The 20870-nt window shown below is 43.2% G+C and overlaps 1 protein-coding gene across 9 annotated transcripts in view; it reads left to right on the top strand.

Annotated features, from left to right (window-relative positions):
* The window catches only part of BEND7 (BEN domain containing 7), a 77295-nt gene that overhangs the window by 30263 nt on the left and 26162 nt on the right, over nt 1-20870 (top strand). For all 9 annotated transcript variants that reach the window (XM_042991077.1, XM_042991081.1, XM_042991084.1 and 6 more), the window contains 2 exons: nt 3062-3324; nt 14223-14448. In XM_042991077.1, the coding sequence (XP_042847011.1) occupies nt 3062-3324; nt 14223-14448 (489 nt within the window). The remainder of the gene's footprint in view (nt 1-3061; nt 3325-14222; nt 14449-20870) is intronic.

Below are 20870 nucleotides of genomic sequence, written 5' to 3'. Positions count from 1 at the left end.
GCCACGCACTGTTGTCTAAGGGCCGGGGGCGGGGGTGGGGGCCCTCTCGGGAGCGTGGGCTCTCCTGGCCGAGACATTTAGGAGCATGAGCCCTCTGAGCTCCCGCCTGTGGCTTGTCTCCTGGATAAATATTCAGGATGTGGAAGCTCAGGGACCCCTCACGTCTCGTCTTCTTTATTTACGTGACGCCTCTCTTGTTGTCACAGTGAGTCCGCAGGGTGGGGTCCGAGTCCCAGCTCTCCTCGGGAAGCTGTGTAACCTCTCTGCGCTCCGATTTCTCATGTGTAGCTGGAGCATTAATACCTAACTCACAGGATTGTTTTCCAAATAGAAGGGGTTGGTAAATGCAATGAGCTCTGTAAGGGACCATCCAGGCTCTGGTGTTGTTCTAGAGACCAGGAGCCGTTCATCTCGAAGGCTGGGGCATCATGACAGCAGCTGCCGTTTCTAATCTCCACACATGGGGGCGGGGGGCGCGGAACTTTTTTGTCACAGGTACAGAAAATAATAAATCATTTCACGAAGGCCTCCTCTGGTGAGGGAAAACTCCTTGAGCAGGTAATAGCACAGTCGTATGTGACCAGCATCCCCACCCCTCCCCTGTAAAGAGATTCGGGAACGTCATGGCTCAGAAATCGTACCTGGTGCCATTTAGTGAATTCTAGTAAAATTTGAATATTCAATGATGTGGTTTTGATATAAAAAGCTTAATACTTAAACACACCCATCACCCAAGAGCACATGAAAGTAAGGTTTGCAAAAGGCCGTCTGAAAAGCAACATCTAATTTCATGTGCTGAATTTGGTTTTAGCCCAAGGAAAGAATAAGCATTTTGGTCAGGCCAGTGAGCATGCAACTCCCCCTGTTCTTCCACGGTAACCCATCTTCTCCTTGACCCGGCAGAAGGTACCATCTCCCAAGTAAGGAGCTCAGAAAGAAAGGTTCCTTCATGATGGACAGGTTCTTTTCTCAGAGGAAGAGTGTATTAGCACTTACGAAAATATGCATATGAAACCATAATGATTTATTTTGTTACTTAAGCTCCTTACTACTGAGATGGCAAACTGCAAATTGCAACCATCTAAATCCTCGACGGAAGCCCTTTTGGAATCTATTAGGTAAATGCCACTTTGTCACTGTGTTTCCCTTTCTGAACGTCTGTAGGTGAGGGAGGTAAGCAATGCCAGAGCTGTAGGATAGCAGAAAGGATAAACTATTACTCTTTAATTTCCGTAAACTTAAGAATTTGTGTAGTGTGGGTAGATCTACTTAAGATTTATTGCCTATAAAACTTAGACTTAAATTATATTTAGAAAGTTTTGCCTTTACTTTAGGGAGAAAGGGCAAGGAATAAGATGAAGCGATACGATCTGGATACAAGAGACTGTGTCTAGACTTGCAAACGGAGAAGAAAAACTCAGATAGTGCCTGTGTTAAACCAAAAGCACTTTCACTTTTAATGTAGAATAGTGAGTCTTCTTCTTACTATTATTATTATTTTGCTTCCATTGTCCATTTAACCTTGGGCATGGAGGCCTAGCCTTGGGTGAAAATCTGGAGAACAGAGAAAAGTTCTCTACTCAGGCTTGCACAGTGGATCACTTGAGAAGCTCAAAAAAAAAAAAAAAAAAAAAAAAAAAAAAACAACAACAACTCAGTGCCGGGGAACCACCCCTGCAAATTCCAATTCACTTAGTCTGGGATGAGGCTGCGAGGCACTGACTTTTTTTAAAAGCTCCCGGCTAACTCTAACATGCAGCCAAGGTCAAGTGCCAATGAATTAGACTAATTACTATACAGGTGGTTAAAAGCCTTTTCAGTGCTCCTATACAAGGCAAGTATTTTGTTTCTTGTTATTTTATTTTTTTAAGTAATCTCTACACCCAACGTGGGGCTTGAATTTACAACCCCGGGTTTACAAGTGGCACCCTCCACCGACTCAGCCAGCCAGGCACCCCAAGTAGTTAGTTTCTGATGCTAATAAATTTCTTGCCAGTCTGGGAAATGCAAATACCAAGTTCAAAGTATAAATATCCTTTATTTGCAAACTGATAGGAGATGATCCATATTTATGCGCATTTAAAGATCTTTAGTTTTCATTCAGCTTATTTCTGTAAAAAGGCAGGCATATCCTATGATCGTATTTAGTAAGCCATATTGATACATGAAGATTTAAATAATGATGCCGTATTTTTCTATTACACTTCCCATCCGAATATTCTTAAGTGGTTCACGAACACCACTTGCCAAAGTACATCTGTGAAAACTGGAATTATCATCCTTGGTTTCCTTAAGTGTATGTTCAGTACTAGTACTTGGTCCTTGCTCAGTGCTCTTCGTCTCCAGAACTCCACCTGGATTTTCTGGATTTTACTAGTCTTCTTGACTTGCGCAGGATTGTATCATTCCTATTTTGTAGCTACCTGAAACCCAGGTATGGCGTGGAGCCCGGTCAGAAGCCAGTGGTGTGGTGCCGTGGAGGTAGCTGCGTGCGGACGGCACTGGTTCGTGAGGAAGGGGCAACTGGCCCCGATAAATGACCAGCGGGCTTTTGCCCGCGTGCTTCCTGGTCATCCCAGACTGATTCTTTGATAAATGATCATCATCGCTCAGCCCTGGTCAGTTGCGGTGCCTGTAGACTGCTCACAGCTGAGGAGCTTTCCCTCGGAGGACGATCGGAATATTCCTGAGTTGGGCTTACCTCAAGTTCTGAATTCCCGCTTATATAAAAATGTCCTGCGACCGGTCAAATCACGCTCAGGTGTTTTGCTACAGCTCAGAATGCCCTTTCTTCCACGGAAACAGGGGCAGCAGTCACTGTGGCCCACCAGCGGCAGGGACACAGTTTTATCTGAGCTGCTTTTCCGCGTGTCGAACTTTAAAGTGCTCCAGAGACATCATTTGGTGACCTACAGGCCCCACGGGGGATGGACTTTGGTCTGCCTTCTGGACTGAACTCCATTTCGGTCTCAGTGTTCTGGGCCGTGTAGACAGAGGGGTGATCACTTTTCCTCAGTGAGACTCAGGTGTCTGAAGCCCATTTCTTGTTTGTTCTTCACAGCTGGAGCCCAAAACAGACAACAACCCCCCATTTCCCTCATGTGCTCCCAGCGAACCGCTGCCTCGCGCAAGAGAAATAAAAAGAAAAAAGTGCCCCCGAAGACTGTCGAGCCTCTGCCCGTGAAACAGAAGGCCGGCGTGTTGGGAACCGAGAAGCCAGCCGTGGCCTCTGAGCAGTCTGGTCCCCCGGCGGCCGAGCACCCGTCCCCCGGGGACAGCCGCGTCCTCGGATTCGGCATTGTCCTGGAATCGCCGGCCTCAGATGTAAGTCGATGTTTTCTGGCTGCTGACACGAATGTGACATAACTTTCAGGATTTTGCCGTATGAATACACTTTCCCCTCAACTCATCTGGGCCCAGAAAACTAGAGAAACTTGCAAAAAGACGCGTGGGAAAGAGGAAAGGACGACTGTTAATCATTTCCTCGCCTAGAATTTCCTCTCCCGAAAATCTTCTACCTTATTTATTTGAACGGGTTTCCGTTCTTTGTCGCTGAGAGAAGGAGGGTGATGGAGTAAATAACCTGCTCACTAATTTCTTTACCAGTTTTAATTCTGAAGTGGCCGTTTTCAATTTCCTCAGTGCAGAGAGCTACAAGAACATAATTAAATCCTTTGTAAATGGGCATACGTGAACAGAACCTTACAGATAAGGTCACACCTTTCTAGAAACACAAACTAATAATAAAAAAAGAGCAGGAGTGCTAATTCTATTTTATAGAGGCAAACCACACTGCTAATTAGGTGGTAACCGCCATGCCATTTACTCCGTGTAATGATAGGTTAATGCTCTGCAAAGGTTTTTCTATTTTAATACCCTAGCCAGAAAGTTGTTGTGGTCCCAGATGTTGGATGACATCTAAGATACCCATCTTGCTGTGGCTTGCCATTTCGTATCCACGTGACCATAAACGAATTTCTTTAAGAACGTGCCGTCTTTGCAACCGCAAACTCTTCTCACAGTATCTTTATCTACGTACGTTGATGCGAACCCCATCTCGTTGGGGGAGTTCTTAAAATAAACAAGAGGGAGTGATCTATTATTATCAGATTGCATAGGATGAGAATCCTGCCGAGAACACCCACAGGCCTATATGGGATTGGAGTTTGGCCCTACCTTTTAAACTTTAAATAAAAAATAACTGCTATTTTCTTTTTTAAAAAGCCCTCCCTTTCAAATCGCAGAAAGTTTGCTAGCACGTTTCCACACTGGGTCTTTAATAAATGGAGGAGACTTTTTTAGACTAGAAAACCATTTGAACTTATCCAATCCTTGGTGTTAAAGGGGTTTTCACTTTTTATCTTTGAACACATGTTGAAATGTTCTTCTAGACTCGAAACTTAGCTTTAAAAAAGTCATTAATGATGATAACGTTCTACCCCAGGCGAGTCAGCTGATTTGTTTATATCAAATGATTATTGCCACGAAGGCCCTGGTGTCAGAACCCAGGTAAATCATATATTTGGAAACAGGTAAATTATTCTAAAACACAAAGTACATTGAACCTTAAGCAGTGTTCATAATACTTATTTATTTATTTTTTTTTGTATTTTGTAAGCATTCTTTTCAGATAGAAATTAATATATCAGGAGCAATCATTTGGGTTGTATAAATCATCTCCTAAATGGACCAATTTAATGCTAATAACTAAACTTTCTCCTTTATTTTTAAGCTCCAAATACACTTCAGAGATAAGTTTAAGAAGATCTGATTAAGGCCTTATGTACATTAATGAAGTAGAATAGAATTGTTCTTATCTTTACCAATATCAGCATAATTTTGTTTACATGCCCAATAAAAATAATTCGCTTTTCATTCATGATTATTTTTGCTAACAAGAGCTGTTCAGTTTAACAAAGCACATTTGGAATTGTCCCTGAAAACTCAGTTAGGTGCTGATTATCTTTGACTGAAGAATAACATGCTTCTAAAAGCAAAAAATACAGAGAGATAATGATCTTTGCATTATCCAACTGATAGGCCATTTGATTCATCTGTTCAACGGAAAGTGTAACCACACCTAGAGGACCGTGCAGTGAATCCCATCATTGGATAAGGAAGTTTTGTCCACAGATTGTGTTCACCAGCATTAGTGAGTCTAGCTTCTGAAGTCCCTGGGCAGGGCAGGGCAGGCCAGGGGGGTTGTGGGGGGGTAAGGGTGAGTGGATCGACTCCCTCAGGTGATGGAACCATCGATTTAAAGGCCTCCAAATTTAGGTGCCCTTCTAGTGTTTTATTATTTCTTAGCCAGGGTCCTTTTAAATTTTGGCAGAAGTCCAGAGGAGAAAACAGAAAATATATAATAATCTTGTAGGAATTACTGTCTAAAATGGACTTGAGAAAATGTACTACCACAGGATATATATGAGCAGATGGAAACTCTGTATTTGTGCATTTGAAGATGGGCCCTGGGAAATACCCAGCATTGGGAGTGGGAAGATTAGGTCCAAAACTGTAGGACTGGGCAAGTGGTCCAGTGCTGCTAGAACAGCTGTCTGGCCAGCATCAGTTGCCAACGATGATGATAAAAAGGTAGGATGGGGCCAGGTAGTGAAAGCCCTAAATATGCCATGCCAGTGCCCTTGACCTACCTTCATCTTGTGGGTGCTAGGGAGCCACAGCAAGTTTCAGGGAGAGGACTAATCACACTTGTGTCTTTAAAGAGTGGAAAGGGGAACTGCCTTGTGGGTGATAGATAGATGGAGAGAAGGTAGTAGAGACAGAGAGACCAGAAGGAAGACAAGTACCAGCAGTCAGGCATGGGAGGGTCTACATGAGCCGTGAGCCTGAAGAAAGAGAAATGGGGCACTTAGGAAGTCCCCACACAGAGGACGTGGTGGCTCAGAAGACACCCCCCACATTTCTCTCTTGGAAAACCAGGTGCGTTGCTGGGTGGCGGCAGCTTCTTTAACTGAGGCAGGGAGAGCAAGGGCAGAAGCAGCCTTCAGTTCTGGATGGGAAGTACAAGTTTGCTACCGCAAAGCGGTCAGTAGATGTTTGGAGCACAGGAGAAAGATTAGAGCTAGAAGCACCGAGAAAAGGACACGTAAAACCTAGGCTCCCGTTGCTTTGTAACGTGTAAACATTCACATTAATTCTAATTCACGGTGTAGTAAGTTATCTGCCTTGCACCGTGACTTTTAGCGTCGCTGCCACACAAATTCACGGAGGGCCCGTGCAGGGCCTTGCGGGCAGACCACCCGCCACCCGAGCCATCATGGCCGCCCCTACTCAGATGTGGAAAAACACTGAGCTCCCATCACAACCAGCTGCACCATCGCCTGCGAAGCGTTCACACTAGACAATGGAGGGCACTCGAGAAACCCCTCCCACAGAGCCTGGCACGTAGCGGGGACTCAATACACGAGAGCTAGTCCGCCACTGACAAAACGTCTTCATTTGCATTGAGCACAATATTCACAATAAACTTTCAGAACTTAAGGCCTAGGACTCCGTTTTCGTCAGAAGCCTCCCTTCAGTTTAACCCCCGTTTCCCCTCCCACAGCCCCCAGGCCCCAACATAATTTGGGCAGTTCTCTTTCATAGAACCTTCTAAACTAGTTTGTAACTATTCACGTGATTCCCCCTCCATCTACCCCGGTCTCTCCAGGGCAGGGACCATATGATAATAGTATTTCTGTGCCACCCTGTGCTAAATAATGTGCCTCTGAGGCAGCGTTACTGTCCTCGTGCTGTCGACGAGGACCCTGTGGCCTAAAGTGCTTGCATAGCCTGCTCAGGGTCACAGCCAGAAAGGTGAGCTGGTCCTCACACCCGCGCGTGTAGTTGCCCTTACCCACCGCGTGACAGACTCGGGTGCCCGCTCTAGCTCAGTTCCTGCACGTGACCAACACTCAGGAACCAGTCACGGGATGATGGCTGTATGAGGAGAACTGAAAGGTTGGAGCATGGCAGTTTACTCTGTTTACTTGGAAGGTTCTGGAGGAGAAGTTAATGGTGAAGAATGCAAACTCTGACGTCAGGCTGCCTGAGCCAGAAGCTTAGCCGTGTAACCCCTCACCTCAGTTTTTCTCTCCATAAAATGAGAATAATGATAAGAAAGAAAGAACCTCCTAGAACTGGTCTGCTGGAGGAGTTAACTGAAGTAATCTGTGTGAAGCAGTTAGAATAGATCCTGGTCCACATAAACCCTCAATAAATATTGGTTCTTTTTTTAGACTTCAGCAGTCCTAGTAAGTACCTTATAGGGACAAACATAAATGTTAAATAAAACTTAAGTGTACATATGAATGAACAAATACCCATGGGTAACTAGTGAGTATAAAAAAGAGAGTGGCCAGAAATATTTCCACTTTGGGCAGTATTGTTTGACCCATTTAAAACTAGCACATTAAATTAAATAAAACCCAGGCCTCAGTGACACGGAAGCAAAAGCGGGAACCCCAAACCCAGAACCATATTTCACATTTAAATCCAGTATTCCCTTCTTTCTCCATATGCTCACAACCCGAGTAGTCTACCGGCACTCGGACGAGGCGGCTGGGGAGTTTTTGCCATCACCGTTCTTTCTGACCTGGTTGGAAATAGTGATTTGGTTTTTTCTGGGTAGATACACCCGGCCCACGCTTGTTTCATTGTCATTGCTTTTTTGTTTGGCTTGTTTCTTGGCTTTAGTGAAACACTCTGATCAGTTTTTAAAAATAGATTTATGACAATTTTTAAGAGTAGAAAACCTTTTTCTCTTTGTTAGGATTACTGTGAATATTTCCCAGTAATCCTAGATGACACAAATTTAGAAGTTATCAGAAGATAAATCTATGGTGACCCATCAACTGAAGATTAGTTCACTGATGTTTGTAGTATGTCATTTTTCTTCCTTTTTCTTTTTCAATGTTTATTTATTTTTGAGAGAGGACGAGCAGGGGCAGGGAAGGCAGAGAGGGGATAGAGGATCTGAAGCAGACGCTGTGCTGACAGCAGCCAGCCCAATGCGGGGCTCAAACTCACGAACTGGGAGATTATGACCTGAACTAAAGTTGGACGCTCAACCGACTGAGCCACCCAGGTTCCCGAGTATGTCATTCTTCTTAAAATAACTAATATTAAATGTACTGCTGCTTTCCACAGAAGTAGCTTCTGAAATCAGAACCTGTTCTCTTAACACCTTCTTAGCCCAATAAATACGTAATCCACTGGGAAACAGTAAAGCGGGCAATCAGTCAAGCAAGCACCTGTTTATTCCTTCATTGACTCATTGAACTTGAAGCAGCATATGCTTCAGAGTGTAGGTTCTGGTACAGACTGCTTGGGGTCAGATCCTTACTTCATCACTAGTTGGCTGGATAACCTTAAACAAGTTACCTAACCTCGTAACCTCTCCAAGCGTTGGTTTTTGCATCTGCAAATAGTAATAATAGTCATACGGGGACTCTCCTGTCCCCTCCTCAATAGGGATAATAAAATAGTCACTCCATAGGGTGAGGACGAAATGAGAAAAGCCACTTCATGCATGTTAGCCCAGGGCCTGGCACACGGTAAGTAGCGAATAAATGTTCCTTGTCATCCCCATTTTCCGGGGTGCACCGAGATGAATGCAGGAGCCATCGCCCTGCAAGGAGCTTAGGGAGGGAGACGTGTACACAGTGAGGACACTGTACTGGGACACGGGCTCTAGGAGTGGCTGTCAGAAGACCACAGGGGAGCCGGGAACAGCGGGAGCTGCCCGCGGCCTGGAGGGTCAAGGACAGGCTCTCAGAGGTGGACATCTTCTTGGAGCAGCAGTCTCACTGGAGTTGGGTGGAAGAATCTAGACAGTAGTGGCCGCGATCTTCCATCTTATGCATCTGGGCTCAAATATCTTGAGCATAAATCAGGCCGTAGTGCTCAGTCGTTAATTCACTGCCCGAGGAAGGAGAAGCTTAAAAACATCTCTGAAACACTTTGCACTTATCTTATTACGCAAGAGCACGGAGAAATTTCAAGGGTCCAAATCGTGTTGTATTTTCTAAAATTAAACGCTTAGGGGTGCCTGAGTGGCTCAGTCAGTTAAGCATCTGACTTCGGCTCTGGTCATGATCTCGCGGTTCGTGAATTTGAGCCCCGCGTCGGGCTCTGTGCTGATAGCACAGAACCCACTTCAGATCCTCTGTCCCCCTCTCTCTCTGCCCCTCCCCTGCTCTCTCTCTCTTTCAGAAATAAACATTAAAAAGAGAGAGAGAGAGACAGGCGCCTGGGTGGCTCAGTTGGTTAAGCGTCCGACTGTGGCTCAGGTCATGATCTCACGGTTCATGAGTTCGAACCCCACATCGGGCTCTGTGCTGACAGTTCAGAGCCTGGAGCCTGCTTCTGATTCTGTGTCTGCCTCTCTCTCTGCCTCTCCCCTGCTACTGTTCTGTCTCTCTTTCTCGCAAAAATAAATAAACATGAAAAAAAAAGTCTTTTAAAATTAAGCACTTAGTTCTACCAAAATTTTATCAAATAAAAAATCTACAAAGGATTGGCCCTTTAATGACTTCCTCTAATTTTTATCTGATTCACCCTTAAATATGTGCCAGTATGTAGCTTACACATACTTTGTGATAGAACTTCTGCCCGAGCATTTTTTACTTAATACAGAGCATCTACCTTACAGTACAGTTCTGTTCATAGTACATCCAATGTAGAGCCTCATCAACACGGATTCTCAGCTCCAGGTAGACCAACTAGACCAAGCCTGCCCTCCCATCCAGGGTATTCTCATGGGTTCCCAGCTCACTGGCCGTGCTCTGGGCATTGCATTTAATAAATAGTAACAGTGCTTCCTGCCAAATCTCCCTGGAGCAGACCTGTGTTCTAGGAAATGATTTCAGTTTTTCTCAAATAGAAGAAGATCGTGTTTGTGAGCACAATAAAATCACTTAGGAGGGGGTTTTGGTGGCTTTTTTAAATTTCGTCTCGTGAACTAAAGCTCATTTTCCTAGAAATACATCTGACGTGCTGCAAAGTAAATAGCAAACAATAATAAAGGATCATTGTACACGAAAGTATTACGAGCAGAAAGACTTAACCTCACGATCTTTCAGCCATCTTATAAATTCCGTTATGTGCATTGAGCCCCAAATCAGTTAGGATTCCACAGAATCCTGACTCTTCATCCACGTTTTTTTTTCCTTGAGCCAGTCATAAACTTAACTAGTTAGCCAGTTGAGTATACAAACTACTGTATGTAATTTATTACTTTTCAGTTGAAAACCTGAGACTAATGTCCAATATGAATACTCATACAGTTCTTTTTACTTCTTTAACCGATGACCACATGTAGCTAGCTATAAACATGTTTTACTGTCATTCGGCATTGTTAATACCTGATGTAAAATAGCCTATATCAGAAATGTTGCCTCTGTGATTACTTGACATGATCTCTTTAAAATTGTTTTACATATTTTCCTTTAGATTATACAGGGGAATCACATGATATCCTCATAGGGACTGAGGGGGAAATCTCTTGATTTACCTGGTTAGGGGATTCCCCCACTCAAACTAGACCTTGACCCCAACTTCTACTAAGCAAAGGGAGGCCACAACTGAAATGCAAAGAGAAACAAGAGAGTTAACGTCCACAGGCCCGGGTCCATGAACATTTTCAAGAGTCATTATGACTACATGTAGTTTTTGCCTTCAGAACTTTACCCAGTGCAAGATATGATGCCACTAGATAAGGAAAATGCAACATTTGATAGGCTATTGTGCTAAGTAGCTGCGGTCCTGAAAATAAGCAAGACGTCCACGAAAATCCAAATTTACAGTGCGAATTCAGACTCCTAACTCTTAAAGTGATGCCTCCAAGTGTCATAAATTCTGCCCCATCCTTTGGATGTCATCATTTAAAGATCATATGACTTCAGGAATCAACAGAATCTGTAAATTAGCGTATTAGCCATCTGTCTTCGCTGGAGTCAAATAGCGATTCTGTCAGAGGATGCCTAGTTTGTAAAATGATAATTCATTTGGAAGAGTGTGGCTCCTAGCATAGCCATCATTAGTAAGCAGAGAGGTCTCGTTTACAGTAGCGCCAGTCAACAAAAAGAAGGGGTTCGATGATACAATGGAGTTTTAGCCTGTTTTTAAAAATATATGCACAACGTTGTCGATCGTTACGTGGTAGTAAGACACTGTCACTGTATTTATAAAATGGAGATCAAAAAATTTCATAGTGAAAGTTTGAGATTAGTTTTCTTCATGTCTCAGAAAAGAAAGCTACCCTCTCTTTTTAAGCAATCAGTTTGCTGCTTTGCGGCACCTTGTAAGACATAGCATTAGCACCCGTTACTACGAAATCTGCATATGAGAAAGGACAGAACAGGGGCACCTGGGTGGCATATGAGAAAGGACCGGACAGGCAGGAAGGGGGCAAAGGTTAGTCACCTCTGCTCCTGCCTCTGCTCTTACTGCCTCAACTGGTAAAACTGACTCCTTTGTAAGAGGCTCATAACTGGGTGAGCTCACGTTCCTTGATCTGGAGAGAACACTTCAAAATAACAATGTTTGTCCGTCAGTAGAAAGCGGACCAGGACATGCTGACAGCTTCTGCATTAGGACAGCCTCTCAGAAATCAAGATACTGTTATCCGCTAGTGAATCTCTGGGCTCCACAGAAACCTCCAGATACTTAGTTTTAGGAGTCGCAGCAAATGCTAGAAACAGTAACTGCGTCTCATAAAATGCTATCCCGTCCCTTCCTCGATGATGCCCATCCCTCACCCCTCACCCCGAGGCAGACGTTCACCCACACTTCCTGTGTTTTGGGATAAAAGGTCTCTAAATCAGTATTATTTTCAAATGGATGAATTTTGAGTGAATTCTTACACAGTGTTTTGTTTACTCTGTATTCTGACAAATAGCTATTGGGCAGTGACTGGGCGTTTGGCACCGTGAATACAAACAAGCACACATTCTGATGAGAAGCACAAACTGCCAAGCAAATAAATGCAGTGTGGAAAGTGCCGGAAACACAGTTCATAGACAAGGCTGAGTATGTGAAGGAAGGAGGGCTCATTTCGCTTGATGGCTAGTTCAGGTCACTATTCCTCAACCCGGGTCAAGTCCTCCAGGGTGAGTCCAAGGGCAAGTTCTGGGAGTCTCAGGTCAGGTGGCTGAGCTTTAAGCACCTGTTGAATGGTTTCCCAAGTTCAACAGAGATAGATGAACGAGTTCAGTTGGTGTTTCCCCCTTTTGACTCCTGAAAATTTGAAAGCTTCAATACCACCCTAGCCCCTCAGATAGCTGCTTCTGTAAAGGAAATTGGGACTCTTTTTTTTTTTTTAAATGGCTTGTAAATGATACATAGGAGCACAGAGCAAAAATCTGAGATCAATTCATTTAGAATAAGGTCTAAATGCAGCCAGCCATAGGATATGCAGAGCAAAACTCTGGTTATGAATAAAAACTTCCCCTTAGATTATGATGATAAAAGTCTCTCAATGTGATATTTCCACATTGAATCATTCAACAAACCTGCATTGAGCATCAGGTGGTGTGACAGCTTCTTTTCTAGGAGTTGGCGGTGTAGCCTCTGGCTCCCAGCCACACACCCCCCCCCCCCCACACACACACACACACTTTTACCAGCTGCAAGACCCAAAACTCAGCAATCAGTCTAACGCCACTGCCCTTACGGTGATATTTACCAAGCATCCAGGGACTAAAAGTTGAAAGGCAAAGTGAGGCAGAGAAATGAGACAACCTTGTGGATAATCCAGTCGAGAATTGCATTTGGAAAAGGCAGGACCCAAACTTCCCACGTCATCAGAATCATTTGCAGCCTCCTCTGGACCCTCTTTACTCCGACTGTAGTGTGTTAGGCATTCTGGGAAGCACGAGGCCAAACAAAAGTGATAATTCCTATTCTCCAGGAGAAAAACTAATCCCGGATCCTCGTGTTTGTAATATGGTTTTAAAAATCCAAAGGAGTGCTGGGCTTGCAAAGTGATTAAGTATGGTTATCCAAGAACAAGCTTTTGTAACACATCTTAGAACCAATGAGATGTTCTTCTGACTTTTTTCCTAATCAAAGTTTACCAAGTGCATCTCATCATGTTACTGTTTTAGAGTTATCATTATAATCAACAGCAGATGACTTAATAGCTTAGATTATGACTAATGAACTTCTGCCCATTCAACAAGAACTTATTGAGTATTTACGATGTGCCAGGCCTGAGCGATACAGAGTCTGACTTACAGGCATCAGGAAGGGCCACAGTCTGATACCTAATTATATGGTATAATAAATACACCCATAAATAGCAGTGACAAAGAGTGGATGGCCACCTCCACGGGAAGGCATTTATTCTAAATGTTCGCTGGGCTGCCGAATGAAAAGACAAGCTATCCGCGTCCACGAGTGCTGACAGACAAGATATTACTGTCTGAGCGTATTTCACACTACTTAAAGTCCAAGTTGAAAGGCGCCTTCCAAGTCTCCTGCTTCAACATCCCAATCGGAAAATCCCTGATGGGGAAGCAATGTGACCAGAGCATCGGTTTTCCAGTGGCGCTCTGAGACACAGCTTCAGATTCTCCTCCCAAAAGTAGCGGCGAGAGGTGGAATTGAATTACCTTGGGTACCTGCTCGTTGTTTTTATTTATTTTATGGGTTAGTTTACATAAGGTTTCACTGGAGGAAAAAAAAATACAGTTCCACAGCTGGAAACCACTGGCATGGGCCTGTGGGGCAGTCCGATGTTTGTGTCCGTACGCAAATGAGATGATTTAATGTTGGGGAAAGTAATCTGGAAAGTGTAATGCACTGAGCACGTTTAAATTATTTTTAAGTCATTTGGTTACCATCTCTTGGGACCGTAGTGCCTTCACTTAAAAAAGGAGGGTGTTCCACCCAGAAATTTCCCATCCCGTGTAGCTTTACAATTACAGGAGTTTGTGATTGTCCTCTTTCTCTTGACTGTTTTCGGAGCCAAGAATGCATTTTCAGCGTGCTCCTCTCCGTTGCTTTCGAAGAGACTTAATGCTGGAATTAGAGCATCGTATTTTGTAATAACTAGTCACTGGTTTTATAAGTCGCAACTACTGGCACACAAAAGCCAAAACCATATCGTACGCAGGGTATGGGCTCTTCAGTAGCTAGTGATGTTTTTCTGTTGCACATATGCCCAAAGGCGCATGCTTCAAATGTTGCTTTTAATGAAATATTTATGTTCTTTTTGGTAGCCAGAAGTGCAACTTGCTGAAGGCTTTGATGTGTTCATGCCTAAATCACAGCTGGACTCTATATTGTCAAACTACACTCGCTCAGGAAGCCTTCTGTTTAGAAAGCTGGTGTGTGCGTTTTTCGACGACAAGACTTTGGCTAACTCCTTACCCAACGGGAAGAGGAAAAGAGGACTCAACGACAACCGGAAAGGACTAGACCAAAATATTGTGGGTGCAATAAAAGGTTGGTCTGCATCATTTCATTTTATGGGTTCTTGGTTGAGCTTTGCCTTCTTTTCATAAAGACGCAGCTGAAATTGTACTCAGCTAACTGGAAGCGAATTGAATTTGCCCTTGGCAGTTTTCACCCACTGGTGTGGCTTTCCGGTATGACCTCTGACACTCACCACCCCAAGTATCACTAGAATTTGGTATTTCAAGGGTGATGTTGGCTTGTTAAAAATCATTTCAGAGCCAGTTTGATCTGCAGAACCCAAAAGAAGTGTTTTTCTTCATCGTCTCTTAACATGAAAGTATCTTTCTTCGTAGTAGTTTCTAACTAAGAACTTCACCAGAATATGATTTTGACCTAAATTGTTAGTTATAAATAAGAATAAGGCTCTGATGCTTTTTTGAAAACAGTTCTCTCCAAAGTTTGGAAGTTGCTTTATGAGGTCATTGCTTGTAAAGACTATTTATTTATTTCATTTTTTTTTTCCCAATAAGGCTCAGTGAGGAAGTTTTAACAAACATTAACATTTTTTTAATGTTTTATTTATTTTTGAGAGACAGAGCATGAGCAGGGGAGGGAAGGAGGGGCGGACAGAGGATCCGAAGTGGACTCTGCACGGACAGGAGCGAGCCGATGTTGGGCTCGAACTCATGAACCGCAAGACCATGACCTGAGTTGAAGCTGGATGCTCAACCGACTAGGCCACCCAGGCGCCCTTCTAAAGATACTTTAAATGTCAATGACCCCACTCTGAAGGCAGATCCCGTGTACCTCCACACATCCCTGGCCTGCTCTGCTCCCTCTGGTTGTGTATGCAGTCATGCCAGCTACATGCAGAGAAAACCATGAGTCTCCCCGCCCCCCCTTAGCGCTCATGAACAGGTGCCTGAATTCCACTGCGTCACAGCAGCCAGGCAGGTGCAAGTATGAGTTCATTTACATCCAGTTCCACATCATAGACCTATTTCTTAACTTTAAAATGTCCGTGGATAGGACTCTGATAAATGTAATTTCAAGTAATAGAAATATTTAAATGTTATTTTTTTTAATGTAAATGAATTCTCAAATATGAACACAGCTACCATGAAAGTGGAATTTGAGGATCAGGCCTTAATTTACACTGGAATCACTGATAAGGATTCTTCACTGCTCAGTCCCGGCCTCGCGTGGCTTGTGGGCAGGGACTGGACCCAGAGAGCCTTCCTGCCTCACTTCTGCTTCCTGTTATCTTGCAAAATGAGTAAATGAATTTAATAGCGCTTTAAGGATACTTGGAAACCCACAATTAACTTTACAAAATATTGTGATTTTTTTCTAAACAGTTAGCAAGTACCAAACAGCCTTTGTTGGTGGCCAGAAGGACGTAAGCCTTCAGTAACAGAAAATTTATCATCCTCCAACAGAGTTTTTTCACTTAAAGTGACAGTTGAGTTGTATGAAATAAGAAAAGCTACAGAGACATTACAATCCCTGTCATTTCTGAAAAGGATGATTCAGCCTGAAGTGACACTAAAAACAAGATTACTGAGTTTGAAGAATGGTCAGTGACGTAACTGAGACCAGCTAAAGTTGAGAAGGGTCTCATTTCCATTTAATATGTTTGGAGCCTTCTAGAAACACGAGGGTCAGGCTGATGACGCTTTTTAGGCTGAAGCTTTTAAACAAGTTGAAATGTAGCTAGGAATTGTTTTAATTTCCTTCTTTTCAGGACAGTGTATTAACAGTATGCAAGTATTTGGAAATGAGGGAACTGTAAATGACAGTAGAGGAGTTACCTTTATACTAGATGGTAATGAAACATGTCATTACAAGTAGAGTGATAGGGGTTGCTTCTGCCATTTTCAGTGGAGACTGGACATCATACAATAGTTTGAAAAAGTGTATTGCACAGAGAAATAGAGAACATGCCTTAATTTTCTTCACAGCCCTACTCTTTAGCTAGAAGTAAAAATGGTAACAAGGTGGGCCATCTGGGTGGCTCAGTCGGTTAAGCGACCGACTTCAGCTCAGGTCATGATCTTGAGGTTCGTGAGCTCGAGACCTGCATCAGGCTCTGTGCTGACAGCTCAGAGCCTGGAGCCCGCTTCGGATTCTGTGCCTCCCTCTCTCTCTGCCCCTTCCCTGCTCATGCTCATTCCTCCCCTCTCTCTTTTTCTCTTTCTCTCAAAAATAAATAAACATTTTTAAAAAAGGATAATAAGGCTTCTGCTCCTCATACTCAATAAAGCAGATTATTCAAATCAAAGACCTTAGGTTTTCCATACACTGTTTTGTTGAATTAAATCTGGCATTAAAATTCTATTAAAACAACAAAAACACTTTAAAATGGACAGAAACCCAACCATAAGCCACCAACTTAAGTCAACAAATACTGTATATTCACTTGTTTCCTTGTAGGATTTACTCATAAACATATGTTTTGATCTAGACTTTCCCCCTGGGTACAAAAATAGTACATGCTTGTAAAAAACCCAAACCATAAAAACGTATAGAAAGCTAAAAGGCCTCCATAGTCCCACTCTTCAGAACTTACTGCATACATTCCTACACTCTTTTTTTTTTTTCCTAAAATCTTTATTCACAATATGGGTATGGTATCCGATTTGTCTTTCTTAACAAGGACATTCTGTTTATACTGGTCAGCCAACATCTTTACCTGATTTATTCTGATAATTTCTTGTAAGCATCTTGAGGACAAGCTGTAATCTTAAATATGTTTGATTACCTTTTGTGCTTCACTGAGAGCTTTACATATAGTAGGGTTTCCATCAGTACATGTTGGGTGAGTTTTTATTTTTTATCTTGACTTTGGCCCTAATTCATTGACCTAATAGTTCTGGTACTAAATACCCATCCTTATGTCTTCTCCGAACCAATCTGAAATGATAGATATCAAAAATGTTATAAATTTCTCCCAGTTTTAATAAAATGCCAATGAAAGCAAAAAAAAAAGGGGGGGGGAACCAAAGTTCAGTATAAATTTGGGTACAACTCTCTTGATTCTTTGATACTTTTTTCCTTAATTTCCTTAATTCCTTTGATATTTTTTTCCTTTAGCTGCAAGTTTATTAACCCACATATTACGATATAAAGTGGTTTTTGAAAGCAGCTAGTAATTGAAGGTTACTCTACCCGGTTTTTCTTGCTACTTATTGGTAGAGATAAAAGGGGAAATTTACTTCCCCCAGCCCAAGTCTTTTGAATCTGAGTAATCTGGGCAAGTGATAAAATGGTTTCTTTGTACACAATAGCAGCAAAGCTACTCATGTTACCGTTGGTGTCTGCCACTTAATTAAAAAAAAAATTTTTTTTTAATGTTTATTTTTTAGAGAGAGAGTCAGAGCGTGAGCAGGGGAGGGGCAGAGAGAGAGGGAGACACAGAATCCGAAGCAGGCTCCAGGCCCTGAGCTGTCAGCACAGAGCCTGATGAGGGACTCGAGCTCACAAACCATGAGATCACGACCTGAGTCGGACACCCAACTGACTGAGCCACCCAGGTGCCCCTACCACATACTTTAACAAAATTTTATAGATATGAAGTATTGTCTTTCTTCCTCTATCCTTTAGGGGATAGTGCACCAATACTGTATTAGTTTCAAAAGTCCTGCAACTCGCAATATACAAGACTAGTCAATTTTATAAAATATTAGAACTAAAAATAACAGCAGATGCTGACTTTGTTTCAAATGAAGTGACTATGTTGGTTAAAACAGCAGTGGAGGGGGGGGAGACAAACAAAAATCTGTAAAACACTTATAATAAGAACAGAAATGGACTGAAGAAGAATCTATTGTGGGATTATTAACAAAGCTCTTTGTAGTGATAATTAATATTCCCCCTGACAGTATCTTGAAAATAAAACATAAGCCTCTTTGTAGAGATCACATTTTTGACATATTTTCCTCTGTTTTATGGTAGTTAACACTTTCTGGTAATTCATTAGAAATTCATTTATAAATATGATGCAAGGTATTGATGATGAAAGGGTCTTTAATGAGAAACAGTCACCTGAGCACTTTGAGTCTAACTCTGGAAAGAAGCAACTTACGATCTGATTAAGTGGAGCCTTAGATTTTAGTGCCAAGGATGGTTTAGTATCTTGAATTTAATTCAGAAGTGATTTCATGACCAGGATGTAGAATGGAGGTCAGTACCCAGGTATGCTGTCCTCACTTCGTGCTACACCTGCTCAAGACCAGCTAATTCTTGATATCAGATGCCAGGAAACCATGCGGTGTGCCTTAGTGAGAGTTATTTGAATACTGATACTATCCTCGGATCTGGTGCTCTTCAGAAGACATAGTTGCAGTGAAGCAATTTGTAATAATTTTTTAAATGTTTACCTATTTTTGAAAGAGAGAGAGACACAGTGAAAGCGGGGGGTGGGGGGGGGTGCAGAAAGAGAGGGAGACACAGAATCCCAAGCAGGCTCCAGGCTCCGAGTTGTCATCCCAGAGCCCGACGTGGGGCTCGAACCCATGAACCGCGAGATCATGATCCGGGCCCAAGTTGGACACTTAACTGACTGAGCCACCCAGGCGCCCCGCAGTGGAGCGGTTTTTAGAACCTGGGTTAGGGTTTTTAATTCAGCTTCATAGTGATTAGTTGAGAAAGTTTTATTACTATCAAACTCTGCTAGATTCTTGAATCTTCTTGCATTCAAAGGAAATGATGTGCACCTGTCAAGTGAAAGACCTGGTCGACTGCTTACTTAGTTTACTTTGTTTACTCCGTGCAACCCCCGTGTGCAGCCCAAACTGTGGCTCCCCTGGAGGGTAGTCAGTGCCGATGGTCCGCTGGGGTCAGAACCTCCCTGCGAAGGAAGGGAGCTCTTGGTTGGTGCTCCTCCAGAAACTGAACTGTGCCTCTAACAGGGTTAGAGAGCCCGACCACAGTCGGCATCACCCCCTCAGAGGCTCTGGCCAGCCGACCACCAAAAGCTCGCGTCTTATTCCAGCAACTCTGGGGACCTGTGGGGTCTGTGTGAGTCCTGTCACAATACTTTCACCTTCCGTTTTTATTGTACGTCGTCACCATTCTGCTTTCAGTTTGACCTCACAGGGATGTAAATTAATTTGGTTGGGGTAGAATTTACGTCCACTCTATCATTCATTTCTTGACAGTAAGTTGTGTGTATCCTGAGAACTTTCTGTAAGACCAGGGAGGGAACGTCGGCTTGGGCTTGAATATCCTAACAGCGCTGGTGATGTGCTCTTCATTTACACGAGAGGAAACTGAGGCTGTGAGAAGTCAAGTCAGCTTCCTTAACTTAAAGATACACAGGAAGTGGTAGGGCCGAGATTTAACCCCAGGCCTGTCTGGCTCCAAAGCCACTGTTTAGCACAGCTCATTGCTTTGGAGTATCTGGGAGGAAAAAAAAAGGTATCCCAACTTCAAATTTCCATCTCAAAATGCATCATTTTGAATTCTTTATAAATTCCCCTAGGAAAGTCACCATACTAATCATCTAAAACAACTCAGTCACTGTGTACGCAAAGCACATTCAGAGTGAATTTCTGGGTAAAAGGGTAGCTTTACCTCAATTTACTCTCTAGCTTCTAGGCAGGTCTTCCCCGGAAGCTAGTGATCGTCGGTCCCATCATGCTAGGGAGGAGAACAGAAGTGTGATCCCTTCCCCAAGGAAAAGAGTCACGGCTCAGACTCTTGCAGCATGCAGGACCACAAAGAAAGAGCTTGAAAGTCACGCTGCACGTAAGTAATTTTTCAAAGTTGCCTGTAAATTAAATTTTAGCTGCACTGTTTGGCAGTTGAAACCAACTGATGAATGCTTTAATTCAGGAATCCTTTTGGAAGATAAATCATCGTTTGTTAATTTATCTGTTCGTATTTTGACATATCAGATCAGCTTAAAACAGGATACGCTGCATAATGTATAACAGCAAAATAATACGTAACAAGTCTATAATTCTCTCACACACACAGCCCGTCTCTCAGCTTTGTGACTCTTACACAGTTGTTGATTATTTTTCCCCACTCTTTATGGAGGCCCCGTGACAAGTAGGTGGTATTGAATCTTAGCCATTCTATGTGTAGAGCCCTGTACGTTCAACCCCTTCCATGGCGGGTCTCGTATTTTAGCGTGCATCAGGATTACCTGAAGTGTCGGTTCAAAATTCAGATTTCTGGGTCCCATCCTCGGAGACTGATTCAGTAGGTGTAGGGCAGTCCCAGGAATCTGCCTTTGAACCAGGCAGATGGTTTGACACGACCCTTGGAGAATCCGAGCCATCGAGCTCCTGATGCTGATGGCCGATTCTATCATACGACAGCCCTCCTGGGAAACCGTCTCCTTCCTCTGTTCCTTAAGAACAGCCCTTTTTCTGAAGGCTGCCCCGCTCGTCTCCTGGAACAAGCGAGACGATAGTGCGTGTCGACGCCTCTCATCCTTTTAAACCTCTGGGGTTCGACGTTAT

The sequence above is a fragment of the Panthera tigris genome, chromosome B4 (genome assembly GCF_018350195.1).
Source record: "Panthera tigris isolate Pti1 chromosome B4, P.tigris_Pti1_mat1.1, whole genome shotgun sequence".
Lineage (NCBI taxonomy): Eukaryota > Metazoa > Chordata > Mammalia > Carnivora > Felidae > Panthera > Panthera tigris.
The sequence above is the reverse complement of the archived record's forward strand: the minus strand, read 5'-3'. Positions and strand labels throughout refer to the sequence as shown.